The 24,341-nt window shown below is 37.6% G+C and overlaps 1 protein-coding gene across 2 annotated transcripts; it reads left to right on the forward strand.

The window, feature by feature from the left end:
* Nucleotides 1-21,406: 21,406 nt before the first annotated feature.
* Nucleotides 21,407-24,080, forward strand: LOC130718240 (magnesium transporter MRS2-3-like). 2 transcript variants are annotated; one of them, XM_057568769.1, is made up of 5 exons: nt 21,407-22,073; nt 22,267-22,395; nt 22,703-22,881; nt 23,025-23,271; nt 23,496-24,080. In XM_057568769.1, exons 1-5 carry the CDS (start codon nt 21,939-21,941, stop codon nt 23,772-23,774), a joined length of 969 nt encoding a protein of 322 aa, XP_057424752.1. In that variant the 5' UTR covers nt 21,407-21,938; the 3' UTR covers nt 23,775-24,080. The 2 variants fall into 2 exon arrangements, with proteins under 2 accessions (XP_057424752.1, XP_057424754.1); XM_057568771.1 differs by having other exon boundaries at nt 21,412-22,073; nt 22,703-22,869; nt 23,496-24,072.
* The last annotated feature ends 261 nt before the right edge of the window (nt 24,081-24,341 follow it).

Genomic DNA, 24,341 nt, shown 5'->3' on the forward strand with positions numbered 1-24,341 from the left:
GTTGATGAACTGATGTTATGATGATTTCCATGACTTGTGTTGTTGAGATATTGTTGAATTGTGCGTTTTGACGCGACTTCGGAGTGGGGATTCATTGATCTGGTGATCTTTGATATTTCGGGTTGGATGAACAACCCTAGGCAAGTTCAAACTTGAGGTTTGAGGCTTAGCCATTTGTTCGTATTCTTAGACTTTCCCCGGGAATTTCTTTTGGGTGGTTTGTCTTTGGAAAACCTAGAATGAATAGAATTTCGAAAAATAGAGACTTTGGGAAACTTAGACTTTGAGAAATAAACTCATAACTTGACTAATTCAATTCGAAACATTTTTATTAACGAATAAGCATAGGAGAACGAAAGGGGGAAAATAATTGCGAAAGACTGGGAAAAGTCGACTTTTGTTGTGGGTTTTGGAATTGGGGAAAGCCACTGAGGTGAGCTACGGTGATGATTGAAAGTCACCGAGTACTCTAGTACTCTTGTTATTCAAGTTGTGTTGTATTGACCGACACTAACTCTTGGGTTTTGTTGTTCGAGTTGTGTTGTATTGACCGACACTAACTCTGGGTTTTGGGTGTTGGAGTTGTGTTGTATTGACCGGCACTAACTCCGAGTCGTGTTGTATTGACCGACACTGACTCTGGTTTTGATTTTGGGTTTTGTTATTGGAGTTGTGTTGTATTGACCGGCACTAACTCCGAGTTGTGTTGTATTGACCAACACTAACTCTTGGGTTTGTTTTGAGTTTGGGTTTGAGCTAAACACTTATGTGGTGAGGACGATTCGATGTTTGGCTAACCATATTGCATCAATCGGGTGAATAACGGGAATGGTTCACCTGTGCATCTCATGGTGAATAACGGGAATGGTTCACCAATGCATTAATGATGAATAACGGGAATGGTTCATCATACGGTGAATAACGGGAATGGTTCACCAAGGATGAATAACGGGAATGGTTCATCCAGGATGAATAACGGGAATGGTTCATCCATAGTGAAGAACAGGAATGCTTCACTTGTGGCGAACGGGAACGCGTCACAATCCGGATCATGATTGCATTTCACGCATACATTCATTCTAACTGAGATTGTGTGCTGTGTGATTTATTGAAGCATTGTTAGAGCCATAACATGCTAGGATTATCTATATGTTTATATAACAACATATATATCTATACCCCATATCACATGTTGAGTGTATATCTACTTTATTCTGTGAGTTGACCCTAGCGCCTTGGCTTTGGTTTCATGTTTGTGTTTGGGCGGTCGGCCTGCTGCCAGACATCGACGGTGGATTGGGTTTCGATGGTCTCTCCCTCGGGGGGGGGGGGATCAGGTTTGAGCTGGTTGATCGATGTAACACCCCAATTTCTCAACTGAGGAGTCACATTAGTAACCTAACAAAGTCTAAGGACCAATCTGCAATCCCTAAAAACCAAGGGAATTTTTTTCTGTAAAACAACTAAACACTTCGGCTAAAAGGTTGGAAACATACCATAACTTTATTTAGATAACTTGTTTCCCGATATACAGTAATAATAGTTTACAATACCATAAGTAAGGTTCAGAATAAACATGCGCACTTTAACAGTGGCGGAAGCAAGACTTTAATAACAGAGTTCTCATAAAGTAAAAGAGACTCCAACATAATCCACAAGAAGAGAAGCAAAGCTGCTTCTCATACCTCTACTCCACCGCTTACAACTCGATCTCCAACTCGAGTAGCTATGCCTCGGCGGAAGGATCTCCATCGCCTAATAGCGTTAAGCGCCCAAACAACAAGTAGCAAATAGAAAGGGTTAACTCCATGCAATTACCATGTATAAAAGAGAAAAATCATGCTGTTCGAATTTAATTACCTGGCATGGTAAATAACTAGCAACATAACTCAACTCATATATCAACAACTTAAACATAAATCGGACTCAGATAATAATAACCTCAACAATGTAACATCAAATCAGATATCAATAAACCAATACGAAAATCCAACAACATAGGGTCAGGTGTTAGTTCCCTATAATGCAACTATATGCTGCTAACAAAATGGATCGATCAATATCGTCTCTCAAGACGGGACAATGATAGGACACACCTCCTCATCGCCACTTATAACGTCATACATGACGGGACAATCATAGGACACACCTCCTAATCGCCACTTAACGTCACACAAGACGGGACAATCATAGGACACACCTCCTGATAGCCACTTAGCACCTCGCAAGATGAGACAATGATAGGACACACCTCCTCATCGCCACTTGACTCAAGCCCTATATGCCAAGTCAGACAATAACAAAGCCCACCCAAGGACCAATCCAAAGTAACCACATGTTCCATCCACTAGGAAGCAGTAACGACAGAAACCAGTAAACGGCCGAAGCCTCTCAGAAAACATTTTCCAAATTCAGCATAATAATCATAATCATCTGCCAATCAATATAAACATCTTCATCTCAAACACAGGCAGTGCGATAAAAGCATGCAAGACTCAAAGACGCTCTAAAACCGAGTTACCCTTACCTTCGTGAGTAGAAGTTGGGCATGGAAATTGCGAACCTAGAACAAAGAAAACACAATCATCAACACAAGCTTCACTAGGAGCAACACGATCTACTAATACTAATCGAAATCGTAAAGAAAGCCTCTAAAGCTTCAGAGTTCCTATTTAGGCACAAATTGACAACGGAGACTTCGTTCGCTAAAACGAGCATAACTCGAGCTACAGAACTCAGAATGACACGAAACCGGCGCCAAAATTTCGACAATTGAAAGAGCTACGCAATGGCTCAGGTCATAGAGACCCAAAAATTATTTTTGGACACGGTACCCAAGCAATTAGGTTTCGGCCACTATGGAAAATAGGGTTTTCGAACTTTTTCTTCGATCTAAATCAATTCACAAGGTAGTTTTAGGGTAAAACTAAGGCAAAGAAATTGTCGGAACAATTTTCGGACAATCGGGTCGAAATACGACTATCCAGGGGCATTTTGGTCCAAAATAAAGGCTCAAAACTTCAAAGTTATCAGTTCGGAAAACAAATTTGACAGCATTGATCCTCATGACATCCGTGACAACAAATCCTAAAGGCACGAAGTCAGATTACAGCTTTTCGACAATAAAGTTTCGAAATGTGCGACTAATGGGGTTTTGAATCAATTTTTCAGATCTTGGACAACTGAATCGCAATCGGCGATTACTGACAGAGGTTTTAGACTCATGGGAACATAAGGAACATAACCCAACCAAGAAATCAAGGAAATCGGACAATTTTAGAAAAAGCTCAAAACTGTGAGCACAGAAACGACTTCAGAAACGCAACAGAAACAGTAAACAGAGGTAGGATTCATGCTAGTCACCTCAATACCTAGAAGTAGGGACGAACTGCACGAAGATTGGTCAAGTTTTCGCGAAAATTTCTCCTCTCCTCCTCTCTCCTTGCTCGCGGCCTTGAATGGGTGAGAATGAAGAGATTTTGCTTTTTCGAGCTATTTATAGGCGGGTGAAATCGCGGGAAAATGAAAATTTCGCGATTCCGATTTTTGCAGCACGTCCACCGAGGAATTTTAAGAGAGATTCTGGCGTCAGAATTCCAGAACTCAAAACAATTATCTATGATTTGGGAAAAACGATATCAAAAATCCCAAAGGCGGTGTAAGTTAATCTGTCCCGTTAAACTACTTTTTGCTGTGATGCTCAGACGACAAAACTTCCTTCTGAAGAAAGATTGGAAATGTCGAAACAAATCTGGCAACGCGGACGGAAACTTCGTTAGAAGTCCCGAATAGAAAAAGTCTTCATCCATCGCTCGAATCTAGGGTTTCGAAGCAAGGAAATTAGCGTCGTCGGACTTCCGAAAAGTGAATACTATCGTGCGTACAGTCTAGAGTTCCGAAATGAAACGCTGGTCGAAGGAAAAATAAAGAAAATCTTTAAATTTTCCAAGGATTCGAAATCTCACTTAAAACGTTGCTCTAAAGCGAAATTAGCCTATTCTGGACACGCTTGCCATAAGGCGGGTGTGCAGACGACTCGCTCTAATTCCTAAAATGACTACGCAACATTCCTCAAGCAATTCCTGAACTTTCTTCTTCATTAATCTTTCTCAAATATCAAACTCCTGTCACGCTTACACTGATTCTACGCGTGAGTCGGAAATTAGCTTGTTCTGAAAATCCAGGTCTTACAATACTACCCCCCAAAAAGAAAGTTTCGTCCTCGAAACTTAAGGCTCAGTGAAGAGTTCCGGATACTGTTCCTTCATCCTCTCTTCTAGTTCCCAAGTAGCATCGCCCGTGACTTGGTTCCAAATCACTTTTACCAGAGGAACCTGCTTGTTCCTCAACTGCTTGATCCTACGTTCCTCAATCCTCATTGGTGCCACTTCAAAAGACAAGTTGTCTCTAAGCTGAATATCATCTTCCTTGATGATGTGAGAGGGATCAGGAATATACTTCCTCAATTGTGACACGTGTAGCACATCATGAATCTTGGAAAGAAAAGGTGGCAACGCAATCCGATAAGCTACTTTACCGACTCGCTCGATAATCTGATACGGTCCAATGAACTTCGGTGTCAGCTTCCTCGACTTTATCGCTCTTCCCACTCCGGTAGTTGGTGTCACGCGAAGAAACACATGGTCTCCCGCCTCAAACTCTAACTCTCTCCGTCGTGTGTCAGCATAACTCTTCTGTCGACTCTGTGACGTCCTCATCTTCTCTTGTATTTGCTTTACTTTCTCAGTAGTTTGTTGTACTAATTCAGGTCCAACGAGAAGATGTTCGCCATCTTGAAACCAACATAAAGGAGTTCTACATCTCCTCCCATACAAAGCCTCATAAGGTGCCATTCCAATACTAGCATGAAAACTGTTGTTATAAGTAAACTCGATCAACGGCAACAGCTCATCCCAGCTTTCTTGACTATCCAGAACACAGGCTCGCAGCAAGTCTTCCAATGACTGTATTGTCCTCTCTGTCTGTCCATCCGTCTGAGGGTGATAGGCAGAGCTCAACCTCAACTTCGTCCCAAGCGCCTCGTGCAACGCCTTCCAGAAATGCGAAGTAAACTTCGGATCTCTGTCAGAAACAATACTCGATGGTACTCCATGAAGTCGTACAATCTCAGCGACATACACTTTTGCAAGTGCCTCCACATTGAACGTGGTCTTCACCGGTATGAAATGTGCTGACTTCGTCAGACGGTCCACAATGACCCAAATGGAATCAAATCTCTTCCTCGTAGCTGGCAAAGCTACCACGAAATCCATAGAGATACTGTCCCACTTCCACTCCGGCACATCAAGTGACTGTAACATACCCGCTGGATTTTGATGTTCTATCTTCGCCTTCTGACATGTCAGACATGCCGCCACAAACTCTGCTACATTCTTCTTCATTCCTGGCCACCAAAAATTCAACTTTAGATCTTGATACATCTTTGTCGATCCCGGATGAATACTCAATCTGCTCTTGTGACCTTCGTCAAGAATCATCCTTCTCAACTCCATGTCCAATGGTACGCAGACACGTCCTTTGCAACGCAGAATGTTGTCAGTTCCTACCTCAAAATCCGGCGCTTTTCCCGAAATGATCAAGTTCCGTTTCTCGCTCAGCTCCTCATCTAACAGTTGTTTCACCTTGATCTCGTTCAGAAAATCACTAGTGATCGTCACCATCCCAAAGCTCAATTTTCCAGGTGTCACTTGCATACCCAAACTGAGGTCGCGAAAAGTCTCGATAAGTTCCAATTCCTTAATCATCAACGATGAAACATGAATTGTCTGGCGACTCAGTGCGTCTGCTACAACATTTGCTTTTCCTGGGTGGTACAACAAAGTGAAATCATAGTCCTTGATGAATTCCACCCAACGCCTTTGTCTCATATTCAGATCCTTCTGATCGAACAGGTACTTCAAGCTCTTATGATCACTAAAAACAGTGAAAGTGCTCCCATAAAGATAGTGCCTCCAAATCTTGAGCGCAAATACCACAGCCGCTAACTCCAAATCGTGCGTAGGATAGTTCCGTTCATGTATCTTCAATTGCCTTGAAGAATAAGCCACAGCCTTTCGGTGTTGCATCAACACACAACCCAAACCTTGGTACGAAGCATCGCAGTAAACCTCGTAGGGTTCCTTCTCTTGTGGTAATGTCAGAACTGGCGCGGTCGTCAAACGCTTCTTCATATCTTGGAAACTCTGTTCACAATCCTCTGTCCAAGCAAAAGGTTGGTTCTTCCGGGTGAGTTTCGTCAATGGTCCTGCAATCTTAGCAAAACCTTCGATGAATCGTCGGTAATATCCAGCTAAACCGATGAAACTCCTTATATCTGTCACAGTCTTAGGACGCTCCCATGCAAGTACCGCTTCCACTTTACTGGGATCCACAGCAATACCCTCCTTTGAGATGACATGTCCTAAAAACTTTACTTCTTCGAGCCAAAATTCACACTTTGTCGCGTTAGCATACAATACCTTATCCCGAAGAACTTGTAATACTTGACGTAGATGTTCCTCGTGTTCTTCACGATTCCTCGAGTAGATCAAGATGTCGTCGATGAACACCACAACGAAGCGATCCAAGAATGGATGAAAGATCCTATTCATGTAGTCCATGAATACAGCTGGTGCATTCGTAACTCCAAGCGGCATCACCAAGTACTCATAGTGCCCATAGCGTGTCCTAAACGCCGTCTTTTGAATATCCTCATCCTTGACTCTAATCTGGTGATATCCCGATCTCAGGTCAATCTTCGAGAAAATAGCAGCACCCTTCAACTGATCCATCAAATCGTCAATCCTTGGCAACGGATAACGGTTCTTTATCGTGACTTTGTTCAACTGTCGATAATCCACACAAAGTCGCGATCTTCCGTCTTTCTTCTTCACAAGCAGCACTGACGCTCCCCACGGAGAAACGCTAGGTCGGATAAACCCCTTCTTGGTTAAATCTTCGAGTTGACTCTTCAGCTCAGTCAGTTCTGCCGGTGCCATACGATACGGTGCGATTGATATAGGTCCAGTGCCTGGGACTATATCAATTGTGAACTCCATATCTCTGACCAGAGGTATTCCAGGTACGTCTTCGGGGAACACATCCTCGAAATCTTGCACAACAGCAATTCCGTGTACTCCATTCTCCTTAGCTTCCACCACGGTTGTAGACATGAGAGAACTCAAAGCTCCTTTCCTCAAAGAAAGCTTTGAAAAGTACGAGTTCAGGAACTCAGCGAGTCCAGCATCGGGAAAGATAATTACCTTATTGGCGCAATCAAGAAGAACATGATGGTGGGACAACCAATCCATGCCTATGATCACATCCAATCCCTTGAGAGGTAAACAGATTAAGTTTGCTACAAACTTCTTATCTAGGTACATCCAAGGACATTCCAGACATGCAGTGTTAGTTACTAGACTCTTAGATGCAGGGGTAGACACTGTCAAGTCAAACGGTAGCTTTGACACTTCTAGCTTTAACCTTGCCGCACAAGCTATATCTATAAATGAATGCGTAGCACCAGAATCAAATAGCGCGATAAGGGAATTACCCGCAATCTCGCAGGTACTGCGGATCAGACCATCGTCTTCCTCAGCTTCAGTTCCACTGATCGAGTAGACCCTTCCACCAGCAGTAGGCCTCCTAGCCCCAGCAACATTTGCAGCAGCCTCAACTTTAGGAATCCTGCACTCTGCAGCAGTGTGGCCTGGCTTGTTGCAGTTCCAACACGCCGCAAGACTCTCAGAACAGTGGTTGGCATAGTGCCCCTTTTTGTTGCACCTGAAGCAAGTCACATCCTCCCGATTCCCAGATGGGGTTCTTAGTGCAATTGCATTTCCACCAGCAGGATAAAAGGACCCAGAAGTTGTCCCCCTACCCTGAGGACGAACATACGGCTTCTTCTGGAAATGCCTACCCTTGTCACCTCTTCCTTGGTTAGTCCTAGCCGGACCTCCACTTCCTTGGTAAGGCTTGTTCAGACCTTGGAATTTGCCCCTTACATTATCAATGGCCTCAATCCCCTTGGTCTTCTCCACCAGCACTTGGTAGCGATTCAGTCCTAGCGGTTGCACCGCCCTCTGCAGCTCATAACACAGCCCCTCAATGAATCGCTCACACATGTAGCCTTCATCAATCTGTCCTCTAAAGTAACGGAAGTGTTTAGCCAATGACTCCAACTTTGCAGCATACTCAGCAACGGTCATGCCTCCTTGACGGAGTCTCAGAAATTGTGCTTCCTTAGCGGCTCTAGCACTTCTAGGAAAGTACTTGTCCAAGAAAGCTCCACGGAAACACTCCCAAGTGATGGCTTGATGGTCAGCCTCCATCATAGCCCTAGCCCCACGCCACCAATACTCAGCTTCACCCGTTAGCAGGTAGGTTGCATAATCAACTTTCATCTCTGCAGTTGTACGCAAGAAGGTAAAGATCTTCTCCAACTCTTGGAGCCATAAGTCAGCTTCTTCCGGATCGAAGCCCCCAGAGAACTTCGGCGGATCCTGACGCTTGAAATCATTCAGACCCCTGGTCTGAGCAGCAGCTAATTCACGTTCCTCCCGCTGAACACGGCGAGCATTCTCTTCAGCTTGGTTTTGTGCAGCCACCAAAGCAGCAGTAGCAGCACGTTGAGCTTCAGCTTCCTCCCTTGCAGCAGTGTTAGTAACTTGTTGTGCCATAAGGGCAGTCATATTAGCAATAGCTTGCTCCATCGGATTCATGCTGTCTGAACCTTGAGTCTCGATCGGTTGTGGAAACCTCCTGTTCCTGTTTTCATGAACAGTCAAAGACCACAACAGATACTCATGCCAGAACAACACAAAGTTCTATAATAACTAACTATGTATATACTTATATCAAATGTATAATTAACAATAACTAGCATAAGGTTATTCACTTACGAATAACCTTCAAAAATAATCTATATAAACAGTAATCAAGCACACTCTTCCTCCGATTGACACCCCATCAATCGGTCTCAGAGTTCAAACATCTTAAGCAGGCACTCTACCCAAAAGCTCTGGTTTTCTAGACCAAAGCTCTGATACCACAATTGTAACACCCCAATTTCTCAACTGAGGAGTCACATTAGTAACCTAACAAAGTCTAAGGACCAATCTGCAATCCCTAAAAACCAAGGGAATTTTTTTCTGTAAAACAACTAAACACTTCGGCTAAAAGGTTGGAAACATACCATAACTTTATTTAGATAACTTGTTTCCCGATATACAGTAATAATAGTTTACAATACCATAAGTAAGGTTCAGAATAAACATGCGCACTTTAACAGTGGCGGAAGCAAGACTTTAATAACAGAGTTCTCATAAAGTAAAAGAGACTCCAACATAATCCACAAGAAGAGAAGCAAAGCTGCTTCTCATACCTCTACTCCACCGCTTACAACTCGATCTCCAACTCGAGTAGCTATGCCTCGGCGGAAGGATCTCCATCGCCTAATAGCGTTAAGCGCCCAAACAACAAGTAGCAAATAGAAAGGGTTAACTCCATGCAATTACCATGTATAAAAGAGAAAAATCATGCTGTTCGAATTTAATTACCTGGCATGGTAAATAACTAGCAACATAACTCAACTCATATATCAACAACTTAAACATAAATCGGACTCAGATAATAATAACCTCAACAATGTAACATCAAATCAGATATCAATAAACCAATACGAAAATCCAACAACATAGGGTCAGGTGTTAGTTCCCTATAATGCAACTATATGCTGCTAACAAAATGGATCGATCAATATCGTCTCTCAAGACGGGACAATGATAGGACACACCTCCTCATCGCCACTTATAACGTCATACATGACGGGACAATCATAGGACACACCTCCTAATCGCCACTTAACGTCACACAAGACGGGACAATCATAGGACACACCTCCTGATAGCCACTTAGCACCTCGCAAGATGGGACAATGATAGGACACACCTCCTCATCGCCACTTGACTCAAGCCCTATATGCCAAGTCAGACAATAACAAAGCCCACCCAAGGACCAATCCAAAGTAACCACATGTTCCATCCACTAGGAAGCAGTAACGACAGAAACCAGTAAACGGCCGAAGCCTCTCAGAAAACATTTTCCAAATTCAGCATAATAATCATAATCATCTGCCAATCAATATAAACATCTTCATCTCAAACACAGGCAGTGCGATAAAAGCATGCAAGACTCAAAGACGCTCTAAAACCGAGTTACCCTTACCTTCGTGAGTAGAAGTTGGGCATGGAAATTGCGAACCTAGAACAAAGAAAACACAATCATCAACACAAGCTTCACTAGGAGCAACACGATCTACTAATACTAATCGAAATCGTAAAGAAAGCCTCTAAAGCTTCAGAGTTCCTATTTAGGCACAAATTGACAACGGAGACTTCGTTCGCTAAAACGAGCATAACTCGAGCTACAGAACTCAGAATGACACGAAACCGGCGCCAAAATTTCGACAATTGAAAGAGCTACGCAATGGCTCAGGTCATAGAGACCCAAAAATTATTTTTGGACACGGTACCCAAGCAATTAGGTTTCGGCCACTATGGAAAATAGGGTTTTCGAACTTTTTCTTCGATCTAAATCAATTCACAAGGTAGTTTTAGGGTAAAACTAAGGCAAAGAAATTGTCGGAACAATTTTCGGACAATCGGGTCGAAATACGACTATCCAGGGGCATTTTGGTCCAAAATAAAGGCTCAAAACTTCAAAGTTATCAGTTCGGAAAACAAATTTGACAGCATTGATCCTCATGACATCCGTGACAACAAATCCTAAAGGCACGAAGTCAGATTACAGCTTTTCGACAATAAAGTTTCGAAATGTGCGACTAATGGGGTTTTGAATCAATTTTTCAGATCTTGGACAACTGAATCGCAATCGGCGATTACTGACAGAGGTTTTAGACTCATGGGAACATAAGGAACATAACCCAACCAAGAAATCAAGGAAATCGGACAATTTTAGAAAAAGCTCAAAACTGTGAGCACAGAAACGACTTCAGAAACGCAACAGAAACAGTAAACAGAGGTAGGATTCATGCTAGTCACCTCAATACCTAGAAGTAGGGACGAACTGCACGAAGATTGGTCAAGTTTTCGCGAAAATTTCTCCTCTCCTCCTCTCTCCTTGCTCGCGGCCTTGAATGGGTGAGAATGAAGAGATTTTGCTTTTTCGAGCTATTTATAGGCGGGTGAAATCGCGGGAAAATGAAAATTTCGCGATTCCGATTTTTGCAGCACGTCCACCGAGGAATTTTAAGAGAGATTCTGGCGTCTGAATTCCAGAACTCAAAACAATTATCTATGATTTGGGAAAAACGATATCAAAAATCCCAAAGGCGGTGTAAGTTAATCTGTCCCGTTAAACTACTTTTTGCTGTGATGCTCAGACGACAAAACTTCCTTCTGAAGAAAGATTGGAAATGTCGAAAAAAATCTGGCAACGCAGACGGAAACTTCGTTAGAAGTCCCGAATAGAAAAAGTCTTCATCCATCGCTCGAATCTAGGGTTTCGAAGCAAGGAAATTAGCGTCGTCGGACTTCCGAAAAGTGAATACTATCGTGCGTACAGTCTAGAGTTCCGAAATGAAATGCTGGTCGAAGGAAAAATAAAGAAAATCTTTAAATTTTCCAAGGATTCGAAATCTCACTTAAAACGTTGCTCTAAAGCGAAATTAGCCTATTCTGGACACGCTTGCCATAAGGCGGGTGTGCAGACGACTCGCTCTAATTCCTAAAATGACTACGCAACATTCCTCAAGCAATTCCTGAACTTTCTTCTTCATTAATCTTTCTCAAATATCAAACTTCTGTCACGCTTACACTGATTCTACGCGTGAGTCGGAAATTAGCTTGTTCTGAAAATCCAGGTCTTACAATCGACATGCCCCCACCGCTTGGGTGATCGATCTTGTGGGTCATCAGGCGACGCACCGGGGAAGGGTCATGGAGGACCGGACTGACGAGCGTGGACGTCTGACGAAAGGAGTTCTGCGACGCATGGAGCTGAGCTTCAACTTGCCGACTTCAGTTCGCTGTGGACTCGGTACCGGGAGGGTAGGTTTAGGCATGCGTCATATTTTGTGTAGAGCTCTGATTCGTTTTGCTTTGGGACTGGGTAGGTTCCCGACGCATGACTTTTTGTGTGGTTCTCTTACCGAGGAATCACAGTGAGTCAGTCGGACCATAGGGGTCTTTGCCTAGGCCATTCTGAGGCCGACTTTCTTTTGGATGACTGTACTTGTGGCACTTTTACTCACACTTCTGGATCTGTATATATTTGCCTACGGGGCACACTACTTTGGAGTCACTGCGAGTGCGCGTGACGTGGAAGTGCAGCTGAGGCTGTACATGTTTATATTTGATGTATATTGGTTAGTTAGTGTTGAGTTTTGTCTTTATTTCTTTATCGCTTTTATTTAAAGGAATCAATCGAGAAAAAATATTACCTGTTTTCCGCGTAAAGTTTATTTTTGGTTACTAAAGTGACACCTGGAAATCGGGGTGTTACAACCTGGATCTGGAACCTGAAAGAGGTTATCGTTGTTTTTAGATCTGTGACATGAAGTAAGCAAGACTGAAGGTTATAAGGATCATGGATTTGGAATTTGACACCCCTTTCTACCAAATTTTGTTCTATCAAGCCTTCTCATTGCATATCCAGCATTACGTTCCTCTTACATGATCCTTAATGTTTTTGTTGTGATTTAAATGAGTGTTAATAGATTAATGAGTTGATTCAGAAATTGGGTTTCAATGTTTTGGGTTTTGATGGTGTTGAAGCCTGAAGGTGAACGAAGAGGATTGAAAATATAAGTTTTTTTTAATTTTTTTTTCAAAAACCGTTAAAATTTGGATAGAATAGGGGTGAAGGACCAAAAGTGATGTCGTTTGACAAAGTGAGGGAAGTTTTTTTGCTATTTTTTTACTTTAGGGACGATAACCGCACAAAAGGCAAATGTGAGGGACCAAAAGTGCAATTAAGCCGAGAAGGGAATCACACAATATTGCTTCAGAACAGATCAAGTACAATACCCTGCAGCACCATAAAAACCAGCATGCAAAAAAAGACAAGAAGCAATACCACACCGCACACAACTTACACCCAAGAAAACTATGCCAAGCATAAACTCATGGACCCTCCTCGACCTCCACCTCCCACATAGCTTGTTCCTCAAAAGTAAACAACTATCTCTCAAGCCACGAAATTCCTGGCTTTCACACAGCCCCTGGCTGCAATAATCAACTCCAATTTTACTCTGAAATCTTATCTATTCATATTATTCAATTAATTATTTAAAAATAATCACTACAATATTTAATCAATTTAAACATCATATATTCCCTTATAATTTTGAACATTTTCCTTAATTTTTACAATTCATTATTCAATGCAAAATATATTTATATTGCACGAAGAGCTTTGTTCCCAAGATATTCTCTTATCAATTCATGATCTTTGTTTCTCGAAAAAAAAAATTATAATGCACCAGATATATACGTATTTTTATTATATTTTGAAACAAGATATATACGTAACTGGTAAATTAAAAAAACAATCCAACACAAAAATTATATCAATCTGACACTGAAACTCAAAATATGATATTTTATTATCCAATCAAAGAATTATATCTAGATCACTAGTACAATTCTTAAACCCTTTATTTATCATGATGATATTAAGAAAATAATTAGCAATAACAATGACAATAATGTTTGTGCCAAATACGTTTGCAGAATCCTCCATTCCAGCAGGACTTCCCATTTGAGCAAAGTTCATTACAACGTTTGTCAGCTTCAGTATTTGGAATGCAGTCAGACATATGGTTGTCACTGCAGCAATTAAAACTCATTGCTTCCTCACAACCTGATTCCACATAAATTAAGTTTACATAAGAATTATGCATTGTAAATAACTACCAATCGTAAGGATAAAAAAGAAATTATGATGACTCATAAAAAAGGAATTAATAATTTAATAAAAAAAATATTATTAGAGAAATACAAATCTGCCATACAAACCGATAGTTATATTGCTAAATTGTTAATACTTGTTATCCCCCTCCCCCTTACATCTATCATTAGTTGTCAAAATATATTTGAGAGATTAGTACATCTCTATGGGTTTAATGTTCGGTTTAGAGCCCATTACTTTACGTTTTCTAGTAAGCAAATCACTTTTCTTGAGAAGCTATTTTTTGAAATAATAGATTTTAGATTATAAGGAGAAGCTATTTTTTTTTTAAATTGTCTCGTTTGTAGAAAAGATAAAAAATTACAAATCATACTCAAATTATGTTATTATTAATAATTTTAATAAAATATAAATTAGATTTTATTTTTTATAATCATCTCTAAAATAAATAATCAATTTTTTTTTGAAATTAAACAGAACAATATTATTAATTAAAAGATGATCCCATAAGAACAAACCTCTCATGAGCAAAACATACAAAACTCCTCATGAGAAACAAAGACGAACCGTTTGGATGGCAAACCAAAAAACAAACCTCATTAAATAATCAAATTTTTACTTAGATTAAAATCTACTTTTCTTCTAAACGGAAAGAAAAGGGCCTCAGAATTTACCTGATAGTAAAATAATGAAGAAAATTGTGGCAAAGGGTAGAACTTTTCTGGCTCCGGCCATCTTCAAATTAACTAACGCTAGGAACAAAAATTTCTTTTCTCCGTGAGAGTACTATAAGCTAAGCTATAAGCTAAGCTGGATGGTAATATTTATATAAACTAGGGGCCGTTAAATTCTTTTTTTTTTTTTGAAACCATTTTAAATTCTTAATCATATCTGAATTAACACTTTTAAAAAAAGCATATCTAAATTAACTACACACCAAATATACATTTTTTAAAAAATATAAAAATAATATTCTTGAATTAAGTATATATTATTTTAGTTATAACTAAAAAGAATAAATGGAAAAATGGAAAAAAGAAATTTGTTAGTATTAATTATTAGATAGTATTTAAACATGTATTATTGGATGATAAATATAAATTTAATTTTAATAAATTTATTAATATTATCAATAAATATATTTATTATTTTTTGGTTACAATCAATAAATTTGTTTATTATTTATTTATATATAAGTAAAATATTTATTTATAATTAATTTATGTTCATTTAATATTAATGTATTAATTGCATTACATTTCAATCATTTAATGTTTAAATAAATTTAATGATATTTTATCCTACTAAATTAATTAATTAATAGTTTTATAAATATAGTTATAACCTTTAGTAAAATACAATTGAGATTTGTTTTATAATATCATTATTTAATTTTTAAAATTTAAATCATAAATATTTTGAAGTATTTTCTAAATTATTCAGTGTATCAATTATTGAATAAAAAAATGGCATTCATTTCATGATAATATTAATTATGAATGATAAACTAAAAAAAATTCAAAAATGATTTTTAAATATAATATACTTATATTATTACTTAATTTTTTATTCAAAAATGTTAAATAAAACTAAGGGCCCGTTTGGTGGACATGATAGGATAGCAGTATTTATCCTGTTGTAATTTGTTGTTTGTTGCGGCAGCATGATACGATAACACTATCTTATCCCTTTTCCTATCATGTCTATCATGTGTAAAAGTTATTTTGAGGGGGGAGTTAGGATAGAAATTATCCTGACATAATAGGATATCATTTTATGAATATTATGAATTTTTAATTTAAAAGAAAATTTTGATATATTTTTCATTGTTTCTATCATATCCTATCAATATCATTTTCACCTCAAACGCATTATAGGATATGAGTCTATTCTGCTATTATCATATCATGTCCTTATTCAATCATTTATCGTATCCTGCTCTTATCTTATCTGACCACCAAACGAGCTCTAATTATTTGTATTATTATTGAAATTCTTCTTTATGTCCACCTAATATTTATATATTGGTATATTTTAGTTTTGATAAAAATACTTATTAACTATTATTTTAATTAAAAAATATTAATTACAATCCATGGTACATTATTAATAATAATAATATTATTATTATTATTATTATTATTATTATGTTAATAGTATTCCTCAATTTCAAAATGGTTGTTGTTTAAGGAGACGCGCACCGTTTTAAAACTTATTAAATCATATAAAATTTGATTATAACACCCCTATTTAAAGTTGAGTTATATTAAACAGAGAGAATGATAGTTTTTTTTTCTTCGAAAGATCAATTATATTAATAAGGATAAAGAAACTTGGAACCATCCCTCCCAAGTAGGCAAAAGATTGGAACATAGGTTAAATAGTTGATGAAAATTGTGATAGGTGAAAATTGTAGATAATAGATGAGATATATTATATTAATTTGTGATAGGTAGAACCAGCCCTCCCGTGTTGTTTGTTGCCTTGTTTTGTTGAATATATTGCTCTATTGCTACTTTTGTTGCCCATCCCCTTTGCTGTTGGGGTGGTGCGTACTTGGCATTGAGAATTTTTTCTCTTGGCATTATCTTAATAATATCCTTTCAACTTTCAAAAAAAAATATTATATTAAATAAGGGTATATAATTGAAGAAAATATGATAAATTAATAGTATTGAATTTCTAAAACAACAATCATTTTAAAAAATACAAGAAAAACTAAAACAACAATCATTTTAAATTGATGAAGTATTATTAAGCCGAAACGATCAATAAATATTAAATTATAAAATAAATATTTTGTATGTAAATTAATTAAATATTGTCTCTGTAATTATATTATATGTTTAATGATTCTTTATATTATGGCACACAAATAAAATCTATCCTTTCCATTTTTATGGCACACAAATAAAATTTGCACTTAGCTTGTTTTCAAGGAAGGGCCATACTAATCGAACAATGAGGCATTTCATCCAACAACATATATAAGGGCATCATAAAAATGGCTTGTTCAAAGATAGAACCGCAACACCACATATGCAAAAACATAACATGATCATATAACAAAATAAATAGTCTTGAAATTCCATCAACACAATTGAGAATCGAGATTAATGTAGAACAATTGAACACTTGAAAGTTGAAAAACCACCAACGAAGGTGGTGAGCAACGCAGTGAAGCGAACGTGCGCCACCGCACGACGATCATCTACCTCGCCTATGAGATTGTTGCACAAGAAAAACTACATAGAAGATGAGCGTGGAAGAAAATGAGAATTAGGGATTCTCTAGTTTTTTCTTATAAAAGGAGTCTATACTATTATATAAATTTATAGATTTATTCTGCAATTAAATTATTTATCAAATTGAATATTATGAAAATGTAAAATAAGAGAGTTTACTTTAGTGACTTATAAACACTGCAGAGGTTTATAAACAAATCTTGATTTATCGGATCATAATTATTAATCAATCGCTTAAACCATGGCACGTCATAATGTTAAATTTTTTTTTTATTTGATTTAAGTCGTGAACTGCACCAACCAACCACCTTTTTTTTTTATACACATCCAATCTCCGCACAACTACTTCATCATCGATCATATATTGAACTTTCCTTTCTTTTTTGGCATGCATCAATGTATCAAACAATGGCAACAATGAGATACTATTCTAGATTACATTAAAGGGGGTAGACTACTCAAAATTTCAAACAAATTCTTCCCTATACATACCGTTTACTACATCATGAGAATCAAACTATTAGCTAAATGCTTAAGAAAATCTAGCTGTCTTATAAGTACTTGATGAATTGAAATTTCCTTTTAAATAATATCATCATGTTTAGAGTTTCTGATATGTTAGCATTTCGTACCCTTAATTAATGGTAAGCTCTATATTTAATATATGTTTATCAGATTTCCCCACGTTGCCGTCCGATCCAAATCAAATCAAATTAATTAAATAGTAAACTTCTTACAGCTCACCCATTACACATATTTGCACATATTGATGATCTTCTTATATCAAGCTAGATTTTGAATTAATTCTTGAAGAGAGGAGCAAAGCAACCATGACGAAGAAGGAAACAAGCAAGCAAAAGCAGAGCAAGTTGAAGCATTTCATGTTAGCCCCCGTTAGAGTTCTAAAGAAAGCAAGGCAAACATATATGAAAAGTATTGTGGAATGTGCTGGAGGGTATGGACATGGTGTTGGAGCTTCTGCAAATCCTGCTGTTCATCCTCAGATTTCAGATTTCAATAATGCTTCGAGGACGAATGGAGATCAAATGAAGCTTGTGGGGTATAATAGAAAAATGAAAATGAATGATAGTGCTTCTGCTGAGGTAACAAAGATGGAGAGAATTGATGAGGATCAGGCTTGTTCTTTTGAGGAAGATCAAGATCAAATGGATTTCAAGACCCGTCTTTGGTCTTTGCGTCTCAGAACAAGGAGGAGTAATGCTGTCTAACATGCGAGTGATGAAGATTGAAGGATGAAATGAATAGAAGGTAAAAAAACTTTGAGCAATTTTAAAGATTTATAGTTCATCAGCTTTTTTCTACTCTGCTTCCACAGGTATACCCTGTATTTTGCTGATGTGGTTTTTCTCTCTTGTGATGGTTTAGCAATCGGCAATTTATTGATTTTAGGCTTCAGACAACGTGATGAGATTTATCAATGAGAATGTGACTCTGCATCTTGATTTTATGACAAGAGTTGTTTTACTTTTCGGTTCGAAATGTTGAATAATTTAGTGTGGAGGGTGGGGTGTGGAGGTGTTCTTCCCATTAGGATCTCTAGCTACCATCTTTAGAGGGTAGGCTTAAGATTTTCTCAGTTCTTTTTGTAATTTTATTCTCTTACCCTTCACTCCCAATATGTAATATCTTAATATAATTATTTTTCTTTACCGTAACAATACAAGTCTTTTTAATTAATGAGTGTTGTCCTTACTCATGCGTTTCTTGCGAAAATTTCTTAAAATGTCACTCATCTCAACTCCCGTAAAAAAATGAGAATGAAAAATGATATGCAATTTTTTGTGTATTAAATTGTTATCGCAATTTCGACCCGGATGTGGTGAAAGTCAAATGTCTCTCCAAGAGTACGACTCTTAGAAATCCAAGTTTCGACCTAGGATTTTAAACAACATTCTTACCACTACGACAGACACCGATTGGATCGAGACACATTATTTAACCATAATAATAATAATAAAAATATAAAATAGCAATAATAATATAATATAAATGGTATTAAAATTATTAATAATATTAGTAGTAGTAATAATTTTTTTTGAAAGAAGTAATAATATTAATATTAACAATATAATAATAATAATATTAACATTAATAGTATTCTTATTAGTACTAATTATTATTATTATAATAATAATAATAATATATAATAGAGTCCTAACGCATCAATCATTAACTGTAACAACACATTTGATACACCTCAATTTTATCTATATCTTTTACTTCATATTACACCACATCAATTACTTAACTTTTTTCCAATATCACTCTAGTCATCTATATCATTTGGCCTGTACACCAAACATTGTACATTTTCAATAATAATAATAATAATAAAAATAATGATTCATCTAAAAAAAAAAATAATGATGGGGTGCAGTTTTTGCAAAGTTAATTAGCTAGAGCTAGAGAGGTAAACCAAAGAGGGGGAGAGATGGGTGAAAGGGTGGTAGTGAGGAGACAGATTGGAAGGAAGGGAAGTACGGCGAGAACATGGCTGGTGATTGGTGGAGACGGCCAGAGAGAGGAGATGGAGGCTGGAAAGCAGGTCATTCTGCGGCGGACGGGGCTATCTGCTCGGGACCTGCGGATTCTGGACCCATTGCTGTCACACCCTTCTGCCATAATGGGACGTGAGAGAGCAATGGTGATCAACTTGGAGCATGTCAAGGCTATTATCACTGCACAACAAGTTCTCTTGCTCAATTCCAGGGACCCCTCTGTCATCCCTTTTGTTGATGAACTTCATGCTCGGATTCTTCATCACCACCATGCCTGCACTCAATCTCTTAGTACTCATTCACAGGTTAGTACTATTATTCATTTATTATCATCATCAATTTAAATCCCAATTTTTGCGTGGATGTGGTCATTATTAGTCTTCTTAAAGGTGTAAATCTATTCAAAACATTTCATTGGATTGGTTCTTTTTGAAGGTGTAAGTCTATAAGAAAACATTAAGAAGACTTTGTTTGATTTCCAATTAGTTGTGCTCTGACCCAAGTTAATTTTACTGATTAAGAGACATAGGTTATCTCACAAAGAGTATGTAACCGGGAAACATATGAAATTGGATTGATTTGGGTCTGCTTTGATTTAGTTTCGGGCTAACAAAGGTGCATGTCGATCAATGTTCAACGTTGCACCTACGGTGATGAGTTAATTAGTGGGTTGAGTGCTGAGTTTGAGTGAGAAAGTGATGAAAAAAACTCATGTTAGATGATTAAGAATTTTTTTGTAATTTTTAATCAATAATTTTGTTTTTGTTTTAATTATTAATTATACACATAAAAATTAAATTTTAATTAATAATTACACATAGTCGTCTCACGCATGCCCTGAACGTCATCCAAGACAATCTTTTCGACGATATGACTTAATCCTAACATTTCTCTAATGTGAGGACATAAATCAAATTTCTACCCAATAAGGAACATAAATTGAACCAGCTTAGATGACAATGATAATTAACTCTCTTTTTACTCGGTGTCGCTGATCGGGTTTGCAAATTAGATTCAACTCGCTTACACATTTAGGTTTGAGCTAGAACTCTTCTACACCTTGAATTGGATGTAAGTGGACTAGAGGAGGGAATCTAATTCTAATACATTTACTCTTATATATTGGTGTTGTTTTAATAAGTATATATTGACACTTTTTCAATTATACATAAGAAAAAAAAAGATAAATGAGAGATAAGATAGGTGATGTGTAGGAAAAGAAGAGAGAAATAGGAATAGAAGGAGTGAAAAATAAATAAGAGAAAATGTGTTGTATGAAAAAGTCAAAACTCTGTTTTTAGATAGTTTCATTTAAGTAGATCGATAATATTATTCATAATAATTCAAATAAAAATTATATCTAACTTCTAGCTCACTTTTCTTAAGCATATAGGGTTATTTAACTATTAGAGAAACCTACGTATACTACTTGGCAAATTCTCTAATGTCTTGAAGTTTTTATGGGTGTAGCACCTTAGTGATACATGCAAGTAAAAGTTGACATGGATAAATAAATTTTATATCTATATTTAGATTGAATGGTTAAATCCGTTTCTAAAAGTGCTGGATGCTGACGATTTCGTCTTTAGACTTAAAAATTATCCTCGCGGTCTCTAATAATGTAAAATGACGATCATATTAGTTCATGTGATTAGATAAAACGCCAATCAAGTTTATCATGTACACTAATATTTTACACAATTAGATCAGTACTACTCTCTTTGGGAGACGAACTTATTAGCGTCCAACACTTATCAGCGTCCAACAATTAAATCATTCACTCTAATATTTAATTCAGTTTAAGTTGCAACTTACTTAATTATTAGTTAGTCCTTCTGCAATTGTTTAGTTTTCCATCTAGCTCGACAGTTTTGGAACCTTGCCTCGGTTGCAAGCCAAGCTCCTTTGCGAGCTTCACCTTCCTATCTGGTTCGAGCTTGTTTTCTACATGGAAGTTCTTCTCCAAAGCCTTGACCTGAGCTGCGTTGCTTCTCATAGCTTGTTTTCTACATGAGTAGAAATGTCATGGCGATTGTTGCCAGTGCCATTCTTGACGTCCACCATGTGTTCGACAAATTTACAGAGAGACTTATGTATCTGTTGCCTTTCTACATAGTCAAATTTGATTCTTTGAATTGTTGTGTTCCGGGATATCATCGTAAACCTTGCATTCAAACTGTTTAATTTTCAGCATTGCTCCTCCTCTAATATATTTTATCTCTATCATATTGTCAAATGCTATTAAATGAATCTACAGGGGGGTGGAGATGGGGAGGGTGAAGCTGAAATACAGGAAGATAGCAGCACGAAGATTCTACCATTTGAGTTCGTAGCACTGGAGGCATGCATTGAGTCTGTTTGTAGCGCCTTAGAAAATGAGGTAGTTATACATATTAATTCCTCAATTATGATGGTAACAATTTTCTCAACTTACTTGGTTTTGTAGCTATGGTACCTATTTGGATTATTGAAGCTTATTAGTACATTTTCTAGTAGATCAGCTTCCAATAAACTCGTATCTGAAAGGGCTCAGCCTGATTGATTCCTCTTTTATTGTCGTGGTTTTTGCGCAGACACAAATATTGGAGCAAGAGGCTCATAATGCCTTAGATAAACTGACTACAAAGATCAGTACTCTTAATTTGGAATACGTTCGTCAAATTAAGAGCCGCTTAGTTGCCTTAACTTCCCGTGCTCAAAGGGTATGTTGAGTGTTTTTCCAACTGTCTTTGAAATGTATACTCATGTCTATTTGGAGTAGAGCTTATGTGTTAGATTATTTACCAATCAGTTAGGATTAGTTAGCATAGTTAGTTATGATTAACTTAATGTACTTTGTATATAAGGATGTAATACACACATTCTAATCAATGAGAAATCATTTTCGCTCAATATTCATTTCTGCTAGAACTAATAATGTCAATTGTTGGATGTTGTTAGTGTATGAATATCATGTGGGATCCTTTCCTGATTGATAGTGCAAAGATGTGCTTAATTATTTATTTTCAGGTAAAGGATGAAATAGAGAACTTGTTGGATGATGATGACGATATGGCTGAGCTGTTTCTCACAGACAAGTTAGCTCAACACCATTATCCGAATTCTTCTGTCTCATCCATCAATAACGCCGACGACGTGGAGAATCTTCAAGTTCCTCAACCAGATATAAATGACAGGTATATACAGAGGTATAAATTAGAGTATGTAGTACCCATTTTGGTTGAACCTGATTTCGTAACTTCATATTATAAAGGCTAAATTTCATGCTGTTCATGGTTCTTACCATAACACTTGTGTGCTCTAATTAAATCCTGGATTGTTATTATATCAGAACTCCTCCTGAAATATCATTGGAACGTGGTGGAGATTCTACAAGTGATCATGAAGATGAACAAAATGGTGCTGATGAGTACTCGAGCGGCCAAATATTTGGTGCTGGTAGCGAAATCCATGAAAGCCAGGCCGGCAATACCAACAGTGCTTCTGTGAGCAATAAGAACCGGAATGTGGAGGATCTTGAAATGCTGTTGGGAGCATACTTTGTGCAAATCGGTGGCACAGTCAACAAATTATCTGCGGTATGCATCCATTCATCATTTATTCTCACGCGATATATATCACATTTATTAAGTGTATGTTTGGATACATGAGACAAAATCATGGTGGACAGAAACAACCTCTCTTAGCTTTTGCTATTGTCTACCATGCATGATTTTGGCCTCATGGTTTTCTACCTTTATATCCAAACATGAACTACTACATTCTGATTTGTTGTTCACTTGTTAATTTACACTCTTTGAAGCTGGCGGAGTACGTTGGTGACACAGAAGACTACATAAATATAAACCTGGATGACAAGCAGAACCGAATCCTGGAAACAGGAGTGAAGGTTGGGACAGCAAGTGTGCTTCTGAATGCCTTTATTGTAGTGACAGGTGTTTTGGGCATGAACATTCACATTAAGCTATTTGAAACTGGGCTTCCGCAGTTCCTCTCCGTAGTCTTTGGATGCACCGCTGCTTGCATATTCTTGTATGTCGTTGCCATGGCTTGGTACAAGCATAAGCGCTTGCTGGAATAGCTGCATTATGCCTGGTGTTGTTCCAAATAAAATTGTAATAAATTCATACATTTGTGCTAGATTTTACTTTTTTGACTAGGCACCTACAGTAGCTTTTTACTTCGAATGCAAATGATTCTTCAATTCCAATTAATAATTATAATGTGTAACAGATAGAATTATGTGGGTGAAAAAGATTAGCCCTTGGGTTGACATCATTGGTCACATGCTTCAGGTTTAACTCTTACCTCCCATAAGTTGAGGGTTTAAACCTCTTCTACATGCAGTAAAATCTCAATTGATGGGAAACTCTCCTCATGGAGATCCCCTAGCACTTTTGAAGCCATGCTGGCACAAGGCGAACCGGCTTGCTTGCGGCAGAAGCCGGCCATGCATACCTAGGAGGGGTCTTTGCTGGATTCCACCATTTTTGTTACCAACAAAAAATAGATTAGCCTTGAATAACTACTCAAGTAATTACCAAGAAGGATATTGAAATATTATTAAATACTGCCGATGGTTTTGCACACTACCATTGTCATGATCATCTATGTTTTATTCACAGTCTTTCCATTTTCACCCAAAGTG

The sequence above is a fragment of the Lotus japonicus genome, chromosome 5, assembly GCF_012489685.1.
Source record: "Lotus japonicus ecotype B-129 chromosome 5, LjGifu_v1.2".
In the NCBI taxonomy this organism is placed as follows: Eukaryota; Viridiplantae; Streptophyta; class Magnoliopsida; order Fabales; family Fabaceae; genus Lotus; species Lotus japonicus.